General features: G+C 42.6%; 1 protein-coding gene across 2 annotated transcripts in view; it reads left to right on the top strand.

The window, feature by feature from the left end:
• The window catches only part of ECT2L (epithelial cell transforming 2 like), a 118,428-nt gene that overhangs the window by 21,127 nt on the left and 78,774 nt on the right, over positions 1-18,527 (top strand). For both annotated transcript variants that reach the window (XM_074397386.1, XM_074397385.1), the window contains exon 3: positions 357-469. In XM_074397386.1, coding sequence (XP_074253487.1) covers positions 357-469 — 113 coding nt within the window. The remainder of the gene's footprint in view (positions 1-356; positions 470-18,527) is intronic.

Raw genomic sequence — 18,527 nt, 5'->3', positions numbered from 1 at the left:
CAAGATGAAATGTATGGACTCTGTTTCTCTAGGCCACATTAGCCTAGGTAGAAACAAGATCCAGGAATCATCACCTCTTTGTTTTCCCGAGGTCTTTCTTGGGCCCTTCTACAATTACGTCACTGCCAGTCTTTCCCACCAGCCCTCCCAACAAGCCTGGGCCTGTCAGTATCCCCGGGTTAAAAATTTAACCTGAAAGGGGAGAACTTTCTATCTGTGAAAGCGCTTTGTGAACTGCAATGCACTTTGCAAATGTTAGCTGTGAGATTGCTGGTACATTGTCTAAAGATTGCTTGGCAATTAAAAACATATTGAACTGTACCGCAAAATGTCACTTCCTCCCCTCCCCCTTATAGCTCTTTCAGGAAAGAGTGGCTCTTATAAGTCATTGGTTTGACCTCTGGACTAACAAGCAACGTCAAGAATTCTTATTCGAGATTTTTTTACGATGCACTCACTCACAATTAAGGTAAATGTAGCCTAATTATGTAATTATCATTGCTTCTTAAAGAAATCATATATAAATGTTTATATAACCTTTAAGAGCTTTTTTGTTCCTAGGAAAAAAAAAGCGATCAATATTTTAAGGTTTATAAACAGACTTCCCCAGTGCCTGCTTCCTCCTTGAGGCTGAAGTGCAGCAGTGGGGGTGATTTAACACTTTTTTTTTTTGAGATGGAGTCTTGCTCTGCCACCAGGCTGGAGTACAGTGGCGTGATCCCGGCTCACTGCAATCTTTACCTCCCAGGTTTAGGCAATTTTCCTGCCTCAGCCTCCTGAGTAGCTGGGACTACAGGCGCACACCACCATTAGCCCGGCTCATTTTTTGTATTTTAGTAGAGGTAGAGTTTCACTGTGTTGGCCAGGATGATATCAGTCTCCTGACCTCATGATCCCCCCACCCCCTGCATCAGCCTCCCAAAGTGCTGGGACACTTGAGACACCACACCTGGCGGATTTAACGCTTTCATATCATGGTGGGACACGTAAGACACCACACCTGGCTGACTAAACACTTTCATATCATGGTGGGACTGTTTCATGTTGGCAAAAACTCAGTGGCTTCAGCCAGTGTATTTTTAACGTTCTGTTAGCATATTAAATTTTCCTTGGAATCATCAGACAGACAGTATATTGCAAATGGATGTCTGGGACATAGGTAGGCATGAATAATCATTAAATGGATGGCTGGATCTAAAAATATATAATGACAAGTGACAGTGGTTGAAACATTTAGGAATACGGGCAAGACATACAGCCATAGTCAAGGATTACCAGGAAGGTTCTTGTTCTCATTCTTTCTTATTCTCATCCTTCCCTCATGTTATGCATTTTATTTTATTTATTTTTATTTATTTATTTGAGACAGACTTTCGCTCTTGTTGCCCAGGCTGGAGTGCAATGGTGCGATCTCAACTCACTGCAACCTCTGCCTCCCGGGTCCAAGCAATTCTCCTGCTTCAGCCTCCCAAGTAGCTGAGAGTACAGGCATGTGCCACCACGTCTGGCTAATTTTGTATTTTTAGTAGAGATGGGGTGTCTCCATGTTGGTCAGGCTGTTCTCGAACTCCTGACCTCAGGTGATCTGCCCACCTCAGCCTCCCAAAGTGCTGGGATTACAAGCATGAGCCACTGTACCCGACCTGTAATTTACTTTAAAACACTCAGCATAGACGGGTATGACATCTGTGAGTTGAAGTTACACCAGGGCAGCCTGTGTTCCAGTCAGGAATGAGTATACCCTAGGGGTCATTAGCCAGCTCCAGATTGGAAGGTCATAATACCTGAGTTGTTATCAGATACTTTGCTAACTAGCATAACAAATATCAGACATTATTCTCAAAACAACCAGTGGCTTGTTAACTAGCCAGATGAATGTTAGAAACGAATTCTCTTTTGTGAAATTAAAGGTATTCAAGGTATGTGTGGACTGACGGAAAGATTCTAGAGAGCCCTCCAGCTTGCCTGGGTGTGGTTGAAGAATCCAGCCAGGCTGGTAGCGGGTACATGGCAGGATGGTTTTCCAGCCTTCAATGCTAAATAAATAGCCTATGTTAGTCTGGAGGATTTCTGGTAGCCTGAGACCAACAACGAGGGTGATAATAACAGAATACTATTTCTGAAACATCGTCCTTTCTCAACTGAATAAATCTTTTACCCAGAGGAGAGAGAGCTGGGACTTCATCATGCCGACAGAGGAGACTGTATGAAGTTGTTTGGGCTTATTTACTAATGTTTGTTTAGAAAAACTCTAGGTTTGGCATCATTTGGTGTTAGGTGCTTTTACTAGAACTTGGTGGTGAGGTTACAGGAGAGGCGAACCTTTGGATGTCTTAGATAGCTACCGAAAGTATCTGAGACTTGTGCCTGATCGAATTGGCTTATTTTATCTTGCAATACTTGCTTCTTGTTCTTTCTTACACATTTTCCTTCCAGTCCTTTTTGATCAGCCATTTTTTTTCTCTTCTCTCCACCTGTCAGCTACTCCTGCATCTGTGGGTACAAAGCAAAACTTTTGTTGTTGTTGTTTTTCAAGAGCCAAGTGCACATAGCAAAGCAGATTGTTAACGGGCTCTCCCGATGGAGTCACTGGAAGGAGACAGACATCTTACTGGCTCTGTTGAAAGAGGCTACAAAGACAGGGCACAGATAAACCGGACCTTCAGTCAATGTTGAAAAATCAGGGAGAAGGGACATTTTATGATAGTCATTGGTGAGGTTTCCTTTTGCTCCAACTTTGCAGCTTTCAAGATAAGAAAATCACAGACCAGACTTCACATTTATAACCACTTTGTGCATCGTGTTGTAGGCTGTGTATCCTAAACCCGGCAATGTCAGTCATGACCACTGGAGGTCATTAGAGATCTTGTGGCATGCTTTGAAGTCCCGTAACGTTAGGCCTGACATTTTGTCACTGGAAATGGCATCCGTGCTGTGGTAACTGAATTCTTTTTTCTGGGGGACAAAAATATAAAACTAATCTGTTCAGTGAAAGTACTTTGCCTTTTTTTTTTTTTTTTTTGATGGCAGCATTTCTTCAGAGAGCAGACGACTGTATTTCATAGTTCCATGAAAGTTAATGCAATCAACTTGCCTTTAAACAGCTTTGAGATCTAACTCACACACAATAAAAAACATCCATTTATGGGTTCAATTCAGTGGTTCTAGTACATTCTCAGAGTTGTGTGATCATCCCACGTTAAGGTTAGACCATTTTCATCACCCCGCAAAGAACCCCCATAGCCATTAACAGTAACTGCCCAGCTCCGTTCCTCTAGATCTGGGCAAACATGAGTCTACTTTCTGTCTCTATAAATTTGTCTCTTCTGGACTTTTCATATAAATGAAATTATACAGTATGTGGTCTTTTGTGACTGGCTTTTTTCATAATATTGTAATGTTCTCAAGGTTCATGCATTTTGTAGCATATATCAGTACTTCTTTCGATTGCCAAATATCCCATTGTATGGATATGACATATTTATCTATTCATCAGTTGATGGACATGCAGACTGTTTCCCGTCTTTATTTACAATAATTATTGTAAATAATTAGTATAAATCATGCTGCTATGAACATCTGTGTCCATGTTTTTGCAAAGGGATGTTTTTATTTCTGTTAGATATACATATAGGAGTGAAATTGCTGGGTCCAATGGTAGTGCAATCAATTTTTAATTATTAAGTTTTTTTTTTTTTTTCTGAGATGGAGTCTTGCTCTGTCACCCATGCTGGAGTGCAGTGGTACGATCTCAGCTCACTGCAACCTCTGCCTCCCAGGTTCAAGCGATTCTCCTGCCTCAGCCTCCCAAGTAGCTGGGACTATAGGCACACACCACAACACTTGGCTAATTTTTGTATTTTTAGTAGAGACAGGGTTTCACCATATTGGCCAGGCTGGTCTAGAACTCCTAACCTTGTGATCTGCCCACTTCGGCCTCCCAACATGCTGCGACTATAGGCATGAGCCACCACGCCTGGCCCTTAAGCATTTCTTTTGAATCATTTATTCCTGTAGTCTCACTTACCCAATAACTGTAAATAAGCTTGTTAATAAATGAAAGAAATTAGTATTATTTGAATGCTTGAAATCTTTATACGTAAACTAGGCTATATTTGTACAATATCTTTCTTTTGGTACTTTTTCTTTCAAGGTAGAGAAGCCACTGTTTTAGATGTTTTATAATTTCCAAATAATTTTAATTCAGTCAGTTATAAACAGGGTATTGCAATATTGGTGGGAACTGTTATCACAATTTTCTTTAAAAATGTCTTCTTAGGCCGGGCGCGGTGGCTCAAGCCTGTAATCCCAGCACTTTGGGAGGCCGAGGCGGGTGGATCACGAGGTCGAGAGATCAAGACCATCCTGGTCAACATGGTGAAACCCCGTCTCTACTAAAAATACAAAAAACTAGTTGGGCGTGGTGGCGCGTGCCTGTAATCCCAGCTACTTAGGAGGCTGAGGCAGGAGAATTGCCTGAGCCCAGGAGGCGGAGGTTGCGGTGAGCCGAGATCGCACCATTGCACTCCAGCCTGGGTAACAAGAGCGAAACTCCGTCTCAAAAAAAAAAAAAAAAAAAAAAAGTCTTCTTAATTTCTATGAGATATACTCAAATATTTTAGAGTTTCTTTTCTGTCCTAATAAATATTCCCTATTAAGTTTTAACATGATGTCCTAAGTGGAATTATACGATATTTAAGACATTTTTTTAAAGGTTCAGCTTCTTAAACCATCCTTCTGGCAAATTCTCCTTCTCACCACAACTTAAATGTCCCTTCTCCTGGGAAGCCTTCTCTGCTTGTCTTTTGTGCCCAGCAACTTTTACACCTCAATTGTGGATTTTCCCCAGTACGATATGGCCCCATGTCCACATGACTAAAGGTTCCCAGTGATGTCTTTCCCTGCCGCTTGACTAGGTTGACCTTTCCTGTGACTCCTTAAAGGAAACTGGGCTGCTTGTGTCTGTTGTACTTGGAGAAGCCTCTGAGGAGTCTGAATCAGTCTCCTTGCCACACTGGTGGGACCGGTTTGGAATTGCCTCTGCTTAGTGCCTGATAATTCCTCATACAAAGGCCTTTGGTTCCAGAGGCAGAGCTGCTCAAACTTGCAGCTTTCCTGGGTGGGGCAGCATTCATACAACTGCTTTCCCTAGAGGGGGATGCATTGATCCTGGCGTGTGTGCGCGTGTGCGTGTGTGTGTGTGATCATAAACAGCCCATGAAGGGTTCGCTGTTGTCACTTGTCTCCATCAGAGCAGACTGGAAATGGGGTTGGATGGAATAAAAATGTATCCACCCATGTGTATTAAGAGAGAACAGCTCCCACTCCCAGTGCAGTAACTCCTTCCCTTCTCCCCAAGCAGCCTGTGAGGGCTCACTTGAGGATACCTGCCTCAGCTGTGATCTGTGAGGCAATCTGATGTGCAGTTTTTCAGAGACAACGTACTCCTGGGTTAATTTTAAACACAGAACAGCCACATCCCTCTCAGTTACTGAATGTCCATATAAAAGGAGAGTATTTCTGTGTGGAGATGGTGAAGATGTTAAAGAAAAAAAACACTGGCCAGGTGCAGTGGCTCACGCCTGTAATCCCAGCACTTTGGGAGGCCGAGGCAGGTGGATCATGAGGTCAAGAGATCGAGACCATCCTGCCAACATGGTAAAACCCCCTCTCTACTAAAAATACAAAAATTAGCTAGGCGTGGTGGCACATGCCTGTAATCCCAGCTACTTGGGAGGCTGAAGCGGGAGAATTGCTTGAACCTGGGAGGTGGAGGTTGCAGTGAGCTGAGATCACGCCACTGCACTCCAGCCTAGAGGACAGAGCAAGACTCTGTCTCAAAACAAAACAAAGTAAAAGATAAAAAAACATCAAATGAAACTTGCTGAAGACAGTCAAGGTAGTTGTTGCTCAGAACCATGGAGCTGGGTATAGGGACTGCTGCCTGGGGTCAGGGGAGGGAGATTGGGCTCAACTCCAAATGCAACATGGGCAAGTCAGAATGGATAGCCCAGGAGCAGGGTGGGGCTCAGTGGATGGAAAATTACTCGAGGAAAGATCAGGGGTAAGCAGGGATCTGGATATACTGACCCAACAGGACTCTTGCTGAAGACAGGCCAGGGTACTCAGACAGCACCTGGGGGAAGGTGGAGGATGAGGATCCAGGTAAGATAAAGGGTGGGGGGTTCTTCCTAAACTGACTTAGCCAGGCTTTTTACTAAAACTGAATTTTATAAGGGAGTGCACAGGTGGGCCAAGGAGAAGTTTCAGAAGCCTGACTAAAGTTTGGTCAAGCAGAGAATCTTTGTCAGACAGGAGAGGGGAGTATTCAAAGCAAAAGTGCACGCTTGTATCTAAAATGACTGTTTTCCAAATATCCAAGGCAAGTCTGGAAATTCGAGCACCCTGCCTTCCCTCCCCCGAGCACAGTATTCTGCACATGTTCCGGCCCTGCTACCCAGGGGGGTTGATTAAGGACAACCACATGAAATATTAGCATTTGCAATTAGGATGGTTTTTAGAGGTGAATGATGCTCAAAAAGAAAATGATTGAGTTTTAAAAGGAAAGGAGAAAGCAAAAGCCAAAGCTCTTTGATTGTGTGGATGGAGGGAAGACGATTGGCCTATATCAGGCAGCATCGTGCAATGTAGACTCATTTTGTGAGTGCGTGGAGCTGCTCTCTCCCCCTTCCTCATGTTGAGCTTCTCTGTCTAGTGCTTGGCACCATCTCACGCTATGTGCCATGCCAGACTTGTTTATTTGCTGTCTGCCTAACCCACTAGAATCAGGGCTCCATGACAGCAAAGACTTTGGTGACTCTTTTCGTCTCTAGCTCTTTGAGCGATACCCGGCACACAGCAGTCACTCAATAAATGCTTGTTGAATGAACTCAGATATCTAAGGCACTTCTAATTCCAAAAATGACAAAAAGATAATCAGAAAATAATTTTCATTTGGTAGCTCTCTAAGAGGAAGGAGTTTTTCAAAATATTCCAAGTTTTAATTTCAAAAAATGTTAGCCAGGCATGGTGGCAGATACCTCTAATCCCAGGCTACTCAGGAGGTTGAGGCAGGAGAATTGCTTGAACATGGGAGGTGGAGGTTGCAGTGAGCTGAGATCACGCCATTGCACTCCAGCTTGGGCGACAGAGCGAGACTTAATCTCAAAAAAAAAAAAAAATCTAAGTGTTAGAATATAGGAGACTACTAAATACTTTGCTTCATTTGAGTTTTCATACTTAATTCAAGGTGGCTGGAGAAATCTCTCCCCTTGTCTTCAATTCCTGCTTACAGGGTTAGACACTGTTGATTACTGGCCCAGCCAAGCCATTCCACATTCCTCTCCTTCTCCCTGACACAAGCCCTGTTTCTCCCCGCCCAGGTACTCTGAGCTTCAGGGGTGGCTGGTTACCCCACCCTACCAAGGGTGGGTCAGGGTTGGACTGAATTCATCATGATCATTGCCTCCCCTGGATGGTGTCCGGTTTAGGAAAGGGCATACAGATATTAATTCTGCCCAAGGAGACATAAGGTGGACAGTTTTCTTCTCGCTGAAAGAAACTTTAAAAAGATATGAGGAAGAACATCTTCTCTTTCAACCTGCTAGCAGTGGTCACTGTTAGGTGAAGACCAACGCTCACAGCAGTTAGTTATTTGAGAACTATTTTGGGACAAGCCCGAGGACCAAAGCAAACTGTTGAAGATGGCAAAATGGAAACATAAAAAAAATCCTCTGCCCTGGATGACATCACTGATTCCTCCAATTTGCTAACTCTGATGCTGCCCTTAATTGTTTACAGTGAAAGGAAGAAAAATCGGTTGAAAATGGCCCATCACAGTCCATTTATCTAGCAGTCATTTCTCTGATCATCTTAACTCTCCAAATTTTATCTGAGAACCAGGAAGGAAAAAACAAAAGCAGTGAAACGTTCCAACACAGGAGAAAGGCCTTCAGATTCTCATGCATAGCCCAGATATTTCATTAATTTCGGACTTCAAGGCCTGGCACAGTGGCTCGCGCCTGTAATCCCAACACATTGGGAGGCCAAGGTGAGTAGATCACAAAATAGCTTTCACCAGCCACCATACTGTGACCCACCATACTAGTTCCAGCTATTTTTGGACCTACCCACCAAAACCACATCACCTCATTGGCCCTAAGTTACTCTGAAGTATTGCACATAGGAAGTCAAACTGCAATTATGCAACAACGATATGTCTTTGTGCGTACATTATACTTCAATTCCCATGATCCAAGGCCAGCCTGGCTAGCCTGACATATCACAGAAATAGCTATGACTGGGAGAATTGACAAAGGAAAAGTAATGAGACCTCACCCAGTCCAGAGGGTCAGGGGAAGCCGCCCTGAAGATGGGGATATTTACGCTGGAGGAGGAGTAGGAGTCAGAGAAGCCAAGACTTGGATAATGACTTTTCTATCTGGAGTGACAGCATGTGAGAGAGCCTTGGTTCTTCTCTGCCTGCTCAACACCAATACCAGGCTTTCGTAGAAGCATTAGAAAATACAGTTAAGGCTGGGCACAGTGGCTCACGCCTATTATCTCAGCACTTTGGGAGGCCAAGGCGGCCGAATCATTTGAGGTCAGGAGTTCGAGACCAGCCTGGCCAACATGGTGAAACCCCATCTCTACTAAAAATACAAAAATATTAGCTGGGCAATGGTAGCACATGCCTGTAATCCCAGCTACTTGGGAGGTTGAAGCAGGAGAATCACTTGAACCCAGGAGGTGGAGGTTGCAGTGAGCTAAGATCATGCCACTGCACTCTAGCCTGGATGACAGAGCAAGACTCCATCTCAAAAAAAAAAAAAAAAAAAAAAAAAAAAGGAAAAGAAGATTGCTGGCAAGATGGCTGAATAAGAACAGTTCCAGTGCACAGCTCCAAGCAAGATCGATGCAGAAGGCGAGCGATCTCAGCATTTCCAACTGAGGTACCTGGTTCATCTCATTCGAACTGGTTAGACAGTGGAGGCAGCCCAAGAAGGATGAACTGAAGCAGGGTGGGGCGTCACCTCACCTGGGAAGTGCAAAGAGCTGGGGAACTCCCTCTCCTAGCCAAGGGAAGCCATTAGGGACTGTCCCCTGCACTCTGGCCCAGATACTGTGCATTTCCTATGGTAGTCACAACCTCCAGACCAGGAGATTCCCTCCAGTGCCTACAACATCAGGGCCCTGGGTTTCTAGAACAAAACTAGGCAACCATTTGGGAAGATACCAAACTAGCTGCAGCAGTTTTTTTCATACCCCAGTGGCACCTGGAATGCCAGCAAGACAGAACTCTTCACTTCCCTGGAAAGGTGGCTGAAGCCAGAGAGCAAGTGATCTGGCTTGGTGGGTCCCACCCCCGTGAAGACCAGCAAGCTAAGATCCACTGGCTTGAAATTCTCACAGCCAGCAAAGCAGTCTGAGCTCAACCTGGGAGGTTCAATATCAGTGCCAGGAGGAGCATCTCCCATTGCTGAGGCTCAAGTAGGCAGTTTTACCATCACAGTGCAAGCAAAGTCACCAGGAAGTTTGAACTGGGCGCAGCCCATGGCAGCTCAGCAAGACCTCTGCAGGGCAGGGTGTAGACTCCCTCTTGCTAGGCAGGGCATCTCAGAAAAAAGGCATGAGCACATCAGGGACTTATAAATAAAGCCCCTGCCTTCCTGGGACAGAGCACCTGGGAAAAGGGGCGGTTGTGGGTAAAGCTTCAGCAGACTTAAACATCCCTGCCTCGCAGCTCTGAAGAAAGCAACAGATCTCCCAGCACAGTGTTTGAACTCTGATAAGGGACAGACTGCTTCCTCAAGTGGCTCACTGACCCCTGTGTATCCTGACTAAAAGACACCTTCTAGTAGGGGGCTGACAGACACCTCATACAGGAAAGCTCTGGCTGGCATTTGGCAGGTATGCTTCTGGGACGAAACTACCAGAGGAAGATACGAGCAGCAATCTTTGCATTCTGCAGCCCCCAGTGGTGATTCTCATGCAAGCACAGTCTGGAATGAACTTCCAGCAAACTCCAGCAGACCTGCAGCAGAGGGGCCTCATTGTTATAAAGAAAGCTAACGAACAGAAATAAATAGTTGCAACATCAACAGAAAGGACGTCCACTCAGAGACCCCATCCAAAGGTCACCAACTTCAAAGACCAAAGGTAGATAAAGCCACAAAGATGGGAAGAAACAAGCACAAAAAGGCTGAGAATACCAAAAACCAGAATGCCTCTTCTCCTCCGAGGAATCACAACTCCTTACCAGCAAGGGAACAAAACTAGATGGAGAATGAGGATGACAAGTTGACAGAAGCAGGTTTCAGAAAGTGGGTAATAACAAACTTCTCCAAGCTAAAGGAGCATGTTCTAACCCAATTCAAGGAAGCTAAGAACCTTGAGAAAAGGTTGGATGAAATGCTAATCAGAAGAAACAGCATAGAGAAGAACATAAATGACTTAATGGAGCTGAAAAACACAACAAGAGAACTTTGTGAAGCATACACAAGTTTTAATAGCTGAATTGATCAAGTAGAAGAAAAGATATCAGAGATTGAAGATCAACTCAATGAAATAAAGTGAGAGGACAAGATTATTAAAAAAAAAAAAGAGTGAAAAGAAATGAACAAATCCTCCAAGAAATATGGGATTACATGAAAAGACCAACTATACCTTTGATTGGTGTACCTGAAAGTGATGGGGAGAATGAAACCAAGTCGGAAGACACTCTTCAGGATATTATCCAGAAGAACTTCTCCAACCTAACAAGGCAGGCCAACATTCAAATTCAGGAAATACAGAGAACACCACAAAGATAATCCTCAAGAAGAGCAACCCCAAGACACATAATCGTCAGATTCACCAGGGCTGAAATGAAGCAAAAATTGCTAAGGGCAGCCAGAGAGAAAGGTCAGGTTACCCACAAAGGGAAGCTCATCAGACTCACAGCAGGTCTCTCAGCAGAACCCTACAAGCTAGAAGAGAGTGGGAGCCAATATTCAACATCCTTAAAAAAAAGAATTTTCAACCCAGAATTTCACATCCAGCCAAACTAAGCTTTATAAGTGAAGGAGAAATAAAATCCTTTACAGACAAGCAACTGCTGAGAGATTTCATTACCACCAGGCCTACCTTACAAGAGGTCCTAAAGGAAGCACTAAACATGGAAAGGAGCAATCAGTACCAGCCACTGCAAAAACATACCAAATGGCAAAGAGCATTGACACAATGAAGAGACTGCATCAACTAACAGGCAAAACAACCAGCTAGCATAAAAATGCCAGGATCATATTCACACATAGCAATATTAACCTTAAATGTAAATGGATTAAATGCCCCAATTAAAGACACAGACCAGCAAATTGAATAAAGAGTCAAGCCCCACCAATGTGCTGTATTCAGGAGACCCATCTCACATGCAAAGACACACATAGGCTCCAAATAAAGGGTTGGAAGAAGATTTACCAAGCAAATGGAGAGAAAAAAAAAAAAAAAAGGAGGGGCTGCAGTCCTAGTCTTTGATAAAACAGACTTTAAGCCAACAAAGATCAAAAGAGACAAAGAAGGGCATTACATAATGGTAGGATCTATGAAACAAGAAGAGCTAACTATCCTAAGTATATATGACCCCAATACAGGAGCACCAAGATTCATAAAGCAAGTTCTTAGAGACCTACAAAGAGACTTAGATTCCACAAAAGAGTGGGAAATTTTAACACCCAACTGTCAATATTGGACAGATCAATGAGACAGAAAATTAACAAGGATATCAAGGACTTGAACTCAGATCTGGACCAAGCAGACCTAACAGACATCTACAGAACTCTCCACCCCCAATCCACAGAATATACATTCTTCACAGCACTACATCACACTTATTCTAAAATTGACCACATAATTGGAAGTGAAACACTCCTCGGCAAATGCAAAAGAACAGAAATCATAACAAGCTGTCTCTCAGATCACAGTGCAATCAAATTAAGAACTCAGGATTAAGAAACTCACTCAAAACCGCACAACTACATGGAAACTGAACAATCTGCTCCTGAATGAATATTGGATAAATAATGAAATGAAGGCAGAAATAAAGATGTTCTTTGAAACCAATGAGAACAGAGACACAACATACCAGAATCTCTGGGACACATTTAAAGCAGTGCCTAGAGGGAAATTTATAGCACGAAATGCCCACAAACGAAAGAAATAAAAATCTAAAATCAACACTCTAACATCACAATTAAAAGAACTAGAGGAGCAAAAACAAACAAATTCAAAAGTTAGCAGAGGCTAAGAAACAGCTAAGATTAGAGGAGAACTGAAGGAGATAGAGACTTGAAAAACCCTTCAAAAAAAAAAAAAAATCAATGAATCCAGGAGCTGCTTTTCTGAAAAGATTAACAACATAGATAGACTGCTAGCTAGATTAATAAATAAAAACAGAGAGAAGAATCAAATAGATGCAATAAAAAATGATAAAGGGGATTTCACCACCCATCCTACAGAAATACAAACCACCATTAGAGAATACTATAAACACCTCTATGCTAATAAACCAGAAACTCTAGAAGAAATAGATGAATTCATGGACACATACACCCTCCCAAGATTAAACCAGGAAGAAGTTGAATCCCTGAATAGATCAATAACAAGGTCTGAAATTGAGACAGCAATTAATAGCCTACCAACCAAGAAAAGTCCAGGATCAGACGGGTTTACAGCCGAATTCTACCAGAGGTACAAAGAGAAGCTGGTACCATTCTTTCTAAAACTATTCCAAACAACAGAAAAAGAAGGAATCCTTCCTAACTAATTTTATGAGGCCAACATTATCCTGATACTGAAACCTGGTAGAGACACAAGTAAAAAAGAAAATTTCAGGCAATATCCCTGAGGAACATCAATGCAAAATCCGGTAAAATACTGGCAAACCGAATCCAACAGCATATCAAAAAGCTTATTCACCATGATAAGTCAGTTTCATCCCTGGGATGCAAGGCTAGTTCAACATATGCAAATTAATAAATGCAATCCATCACATAGACAGAACCAAAGACAAAAACCACGTGATTATCTCACTAGATGCAGAGAAGGCCTTTGACAAAATTCAACAGCCCTTTATGCTGAAAACTCCCAATAAACTAGGTATTGATGGAACGTATCTCAAAATAATAAGAGCTATATGGCAAACTCACAGCCAATATCATGCTGGATGGGCAAAAACTGGAAGCATTCACTTTGAAAACCAGCATAAGACCAGGATGCCCTCTCTTACCACTCCCTCTTTCACCACTCCTATTCAACATAGTATTGTAAATTCTGGCCAGGGCGATCATGCAAGAAAAAGAAATAAAGGGTATTCAGTTAGGAAAAGATTAAGTCAAAATGTCTCTATTTGCAGATGACATAATTGTATATTTAGAAGACCCCATCATCTCAGCCCAAAATCTCCTTAAGCTGATAAGCAACTTCAGCAAAGTCTCAGGATACAAAATCAATGTGCAAAAATCACAAGCATTCCTATACACCAATAACAGACAGAGAGCCAAATCATGAGTGAACTTCCATTCACAATTGCTACAAATAATAAAATATCTAGGAATACAACTAACAAGGGATGTGAAGGACCTCTTCAAGGAGAACTATAAACCACTGCTCAAGGAAATAAGAGAAGACAAAAACAAATGGAAAAACATTCCATGCTCATGGTTAGAAAAAATCAATCTTGTGAAAATGGCCATACTGCCCAAAGTAATTTATAGATTCAGTGCTATCCCCATCAAGCTACCATGGACTTTCTTCACAGAATTGGAAAAAAACACCTTAAATTCCATATGGAGCCAAAAAAAAGAGCCCGCATAGCCAAGACAATCTCCTGCTGCAGCCTCCTGAGTAGCTGGCTAATTTTTGTATTTTTACTAGAGATGGGGTTTCACCATGTTGACCAGGCTGGTCTTGAACTCCTGACCTCAGGTGATCCACCCGCCTCGGCCTCCCAACGTGCTGGGATTACAGGCATGAGCCACCGTGCCCGGCCTCAGGTACTTCTTTATAGCAACACAAGAAGGGCCTAACACATATACAAACAATATAAGGGACCCTGTATATTCAGGATCCATTTTTAACAATGATCAGCTCATGGTTCATATTATTTCATCTATTTTCCCAAAGTTGTAACCACCTCATAAACCCTGGATTATTTTTGTTTTTACTGTTTTTTTGAGATGAAGTCTCACTCTGTCCCAAAGGCTAGAGTGCTGCAGCACAATCCTGGCTTACTGCAACCTCCACCTCCTAGGTTCAAGCAGTCCTCCTGCCTGTCAGCCTCCCAAGAAGCTGGGCAGGCATGTGCCACTACACCCAGCTAATTTTTATATTTTTAGTAGAGACAGGGTTTCCCCATGTTGACCAGGCTGGTCTCAAACTCCTGACCTCAAGTGATCTGCCTGCCTCTGCCTCCCAAAGTGCTAGGATTACAGGCATAAGCCACCGTGCTCAAGTCCCTGGATTATTTTAAAGAAACTCTACACACATCATATCATTTTATTCCTTAATATTCCAGTACATATCTTTTTTTAAAAGGACTATTTTTAAAAATCTAATCACAATCACGTTAATAGCCTGAAAAAATTAACAATAATTTCTTAGTATCATCAAATGTCTAGTCAGTAATCACTTTTCCTCAATGATCTTATAACTTCTTACTTAAAAATAATTTATTTAAGGCCGGCCGTGGTGACTCATGCCTGTAAGCCCAGCATTTTGGGAGGCCAAGGCGGGTGGTCAAGAGATCAAGACCATCCTGGCCAATGTGGTGAAACCTGGTCTCTACCAAAAATACAAAAATTAGCTGGGCGTGGTGGTGTATGCCTGTAATCCCAACTACTCGGGAGGCTGAGGCATGAAAATTGCTTGAACCCGGCAGGCAGAGGTTGCAGTGAGCTAAGATTGTACCACTGCACTCCAGCCTGGTGATAGAGTGAGATTCCGTCTCAAAATAATAATAATTTATTTAAATTAGGATCCAATAAGGTTTACACGTTGCAAGTAATATCACTGGTAAATTTCTTTTAATATATCGGTCTTCTTCCCTGTTTTTCTTTTCTCTTTTGTTCTGTAGTTTCCCACAGTCTGCATTTTGCTGATTGTTGCCTTCTGCCTCTTGCATTTCCTGAAAATTGGTAGTTTGAGGCCTGATGAAATTCAGGTTTGATTTTTTTTTTTTTTTTTTTTTGATGAGACGGAGTTTCACTCTTGTTACCCAGGCTAGAGTGCAATGGCGCGATCTCGGCTCACCGCAACCTCTGCCTCCTGGGTTCAGGCAATTCTCCTGCCTCAGCCTCCTGAGTAGCTGGGACTACAGGCACGCGCCACCATGCCCAGCTAATGTTTTGTATTTTTAGTAGAGACGGGGTTTCACCATGTTGACCAGGATGGTCTCGATCTCTTGAGCTTGTGATCCACCCGCCTCAGCCTCCCAAAGTGCTGGGATTACAGGCTTGAGCCACGGCGCCCGGCTAGGTTTGATTTTTTTGATAAGAGTACTTCGAAGGTGTTGTTTTGTTTTCTTTCAGAAGCTGATGATTTCCAGTGGTCTTTCTGTACACTGGTAGCTGCCGTTGACAATCTTTGCATGAGTCTACTGTTTCATTAGGGGTTGCAAAATGTCGACATACTACCTTGTCATTCTTTTTTTGTTTACTAATTTGAATACTTCTATAAAGAGAAACTTTTGTTTATTAATGAATTGCTTTCCCGAGATACAGTTCATACAGGAGAGATACATACTAATTTCTTTACCAATTTTCTAACCAATAACTTGGTTTTATGTTGTCCTCCAAAATTGATCACTGAGTTGTTTGTAATATTACAAACTCATGAACCTAAGTCTTGTTACGTTTCAATCCATTTCAGTTATTTTCTTATTGGTATTCAAATTGTCCTGTTCCTGGCCAGGGGAGGCTCCTCAAGATAACTCTTGAGTTCTTTTGACATGCGTCAATTTCTCTTCTTCTATTTTGAGACAGAATCTTGCTCTGTCACTCAGGCTGGGGTGCTGGCTAAGTTTTTTAAAAAAAATTTTTTTGTAGAGATGGGAGTCTCACACTATGTTGCCCAGACTGGTCTCAAACTCCTGACCTCAAATGATCTCCCCACCTTGACCTCCCAAAGTGCTAGGATTACAGAGCGTGAGCCACCACACCTGCTGGTTTCTAATCATTTCTTTTCCTTCTGGTGTGATAAAATCTTCTGGGCTTGTCTTATCCTTTTTCTGCCTCAGACTTGAGATCACCATTTCTCCAAGGAGCCCTGGTTCCTTTTGGTGGGAAATAATATTTACTATTAGGTATTGCCCTAATAAAGCACTCTTATAAGTATCTTACAAGGCTGTTCATAGTTGCGACGAATTTTTAATATGCAGAACTAGAAAAAACTTTTTTAAAAAAGTGACAATGCATCATGAGTTCAGATCCATACTCTCAATTTAAATTCAAGTCAACAGGATTTGTATTGAACCTCTCTGTATCACATCCCTATCTCCTTTCTCTCACATAGGAAATCTTGGTTCCCAATGACAGTAACATAATTACTCCTTTTCTTTGTTCCATAACACAGGCACAACATTCCCAAAATAACAAAACCATCACTACCATTCCCAATATCATTACTGAAATCAGTTAAAAATAATGTTTGCAGCTCTAGTTGTCCTTAAGGTATGGCACATTTAGGGATGTGAGTCAAATTTGTGTGTTTCAAAATGGAATAACTTCAATCTGTATGGTTATGCAACTAAAGCAATACACAATTAGGTTTGTTTCCTTTTGCTTTTAAATTTTTGGGATGGGCCGGGCACGGTGGCTCAAGCCTGTAATCCCAGCACTTTGGGAGGCCGAGACGGGTGGATCACGATGTCAAGAGATCGAGACCATCCTGGTCAACATGGTGAAACCCTGTCTCTACTAAAAATACAAAAAAAAATTCGCTGGGCATGGTGGTGCATGTCTGTAATCCCAGCTACTCAGGAGGCTGAGGCAGGAGAATTGCCTGAACCCAGGAGCAGAGGTTGCAGTAAGCCGAGATCGCGCCATTGCACTCCAGCCTGGGTAACGAGAGCGAAACTCAGTCTCAAAAAAAAAAAGAAAAAAAGTTTAGGGATTACTCTTATCAAATTCAATTCTGTTTCGATAATTAAAGGCCTATAGTTACAGAAGTCACATCTAGAAAACAAGGTATATTCAAAAAATCTAGCTTCTATGCGTTCTGTGCTCTGTTCCCTCTCTTCAAATCTCTCTACAACAGGGCTGGACAAGTTTTTTCTAAAGGGCCAGAGAGCAGCAATCTTAGGCTTTGTGGGCTGTGTGATCCCTGCTGTAACTAAACTTGACCGGCACAGTATGAAGGAAGCCATAGGCAATATGTAAGCAAATGGGTGTGACTGTGTTCCAGTAACATTTTGCAAAAAGGGGATGTCAAAAATACATGGATATAGTCCACGAGCCATACCCCTGCTCTAGAGTCATCTGCAGAGACTGTCCCCAGATCCTCAGTTTCAACTGACCACTCACCCCATCCTAAAAGCCCATGTGGCTGAATCCAAATCACTCTTGGATTTTTTCAGTTATCTTGCTTGTCCTTTCTGCAGTTTTCAGTATGATCAAGTACTCATTCATCGAAGTAACAATCTTCCTGTGAATGCCATGACAGAAGATTCACCTGGCTTCCTCCTATCTCTCAGTCCTGTCCCTTCCGTGTTCCTTATTTAATGACAAATCCTCTACTTGTTAAATGTGGGCATTCCCCCAGCCTGTGTGAACTCGGCTTCTCTTTTCAATCTGCTCTCTCTGTAGAGCACTTAATCCATACCCAGGCTTTTATTTAATATTTCTATAACAGTGATCAGGTAATTTTTGTCTCTTGTCCAGACATTGCCTTTGAGTTCCTAATTATATATCCAGCTGCTTGACATTGAATTTTGGACGTCTTGAAAACACCTCAAAACCAACATGTACAAGCATACATAATCATCGTAGGAAAATGTGACTATATTCTCTATTTTAATAAATGGTATCACCAGCCATCCAGTTTCAAAAGTTAGAAACCCAGAGTCATCTAACGGCCACTTCTTGATTCACCCCCGATATCTCTGATGTGTGTTCAATTTTCTATGTCTCTATCAATACCCCCTTAGGCCAGCCCACCGTTATCTCTGGCCTGGGCTGTGGCCATGGCCTAATTGGTCTCCCCATCATTTTGGACTTCCTCACCCCTCTCTGTACAGCCAGTGTTGGCTTCTCAAATGGCACTGTGACCGTGTCATCATGCCAGCTTAACATTTTTAGCTTAAAAATTGTAACCTTTAACATGGCATCCAAGGCCCTGCAGGGATATGGCTCTACCCACTCCTTCAGCTTTCTCTCTTCCTCTTTCTCCAGTTCCTGGTGCTTTAGCCCAACTCACCTTCTTCCAGCTCCTCAGGGATGCCATGCTGCCTTTGCCCTTGACATTGCTGTCTACATAGGAGGCTCTCCTCCCTCCAC

Source organism: Saimiri boliviensis, chromosome 4 (genome assembly GCF_048565385.1).
Source record: "Saimiri boliviensis isolate mSaiBol1 chromosome 4, mSaiBol1.pri, whole genome shotgun sequence".
Taxonomy (NCBI): domain Eukaryota; kingdom Metazoa; phylum Chordata; class Mammalia; order Primates; family Cebidae; genus Saimiri; species Saimiri boliviensis.
Note: the sequence above shows the minus strand (reverse complement) of the source record. Positions and strands in the feature narration are given on the sequence as shown.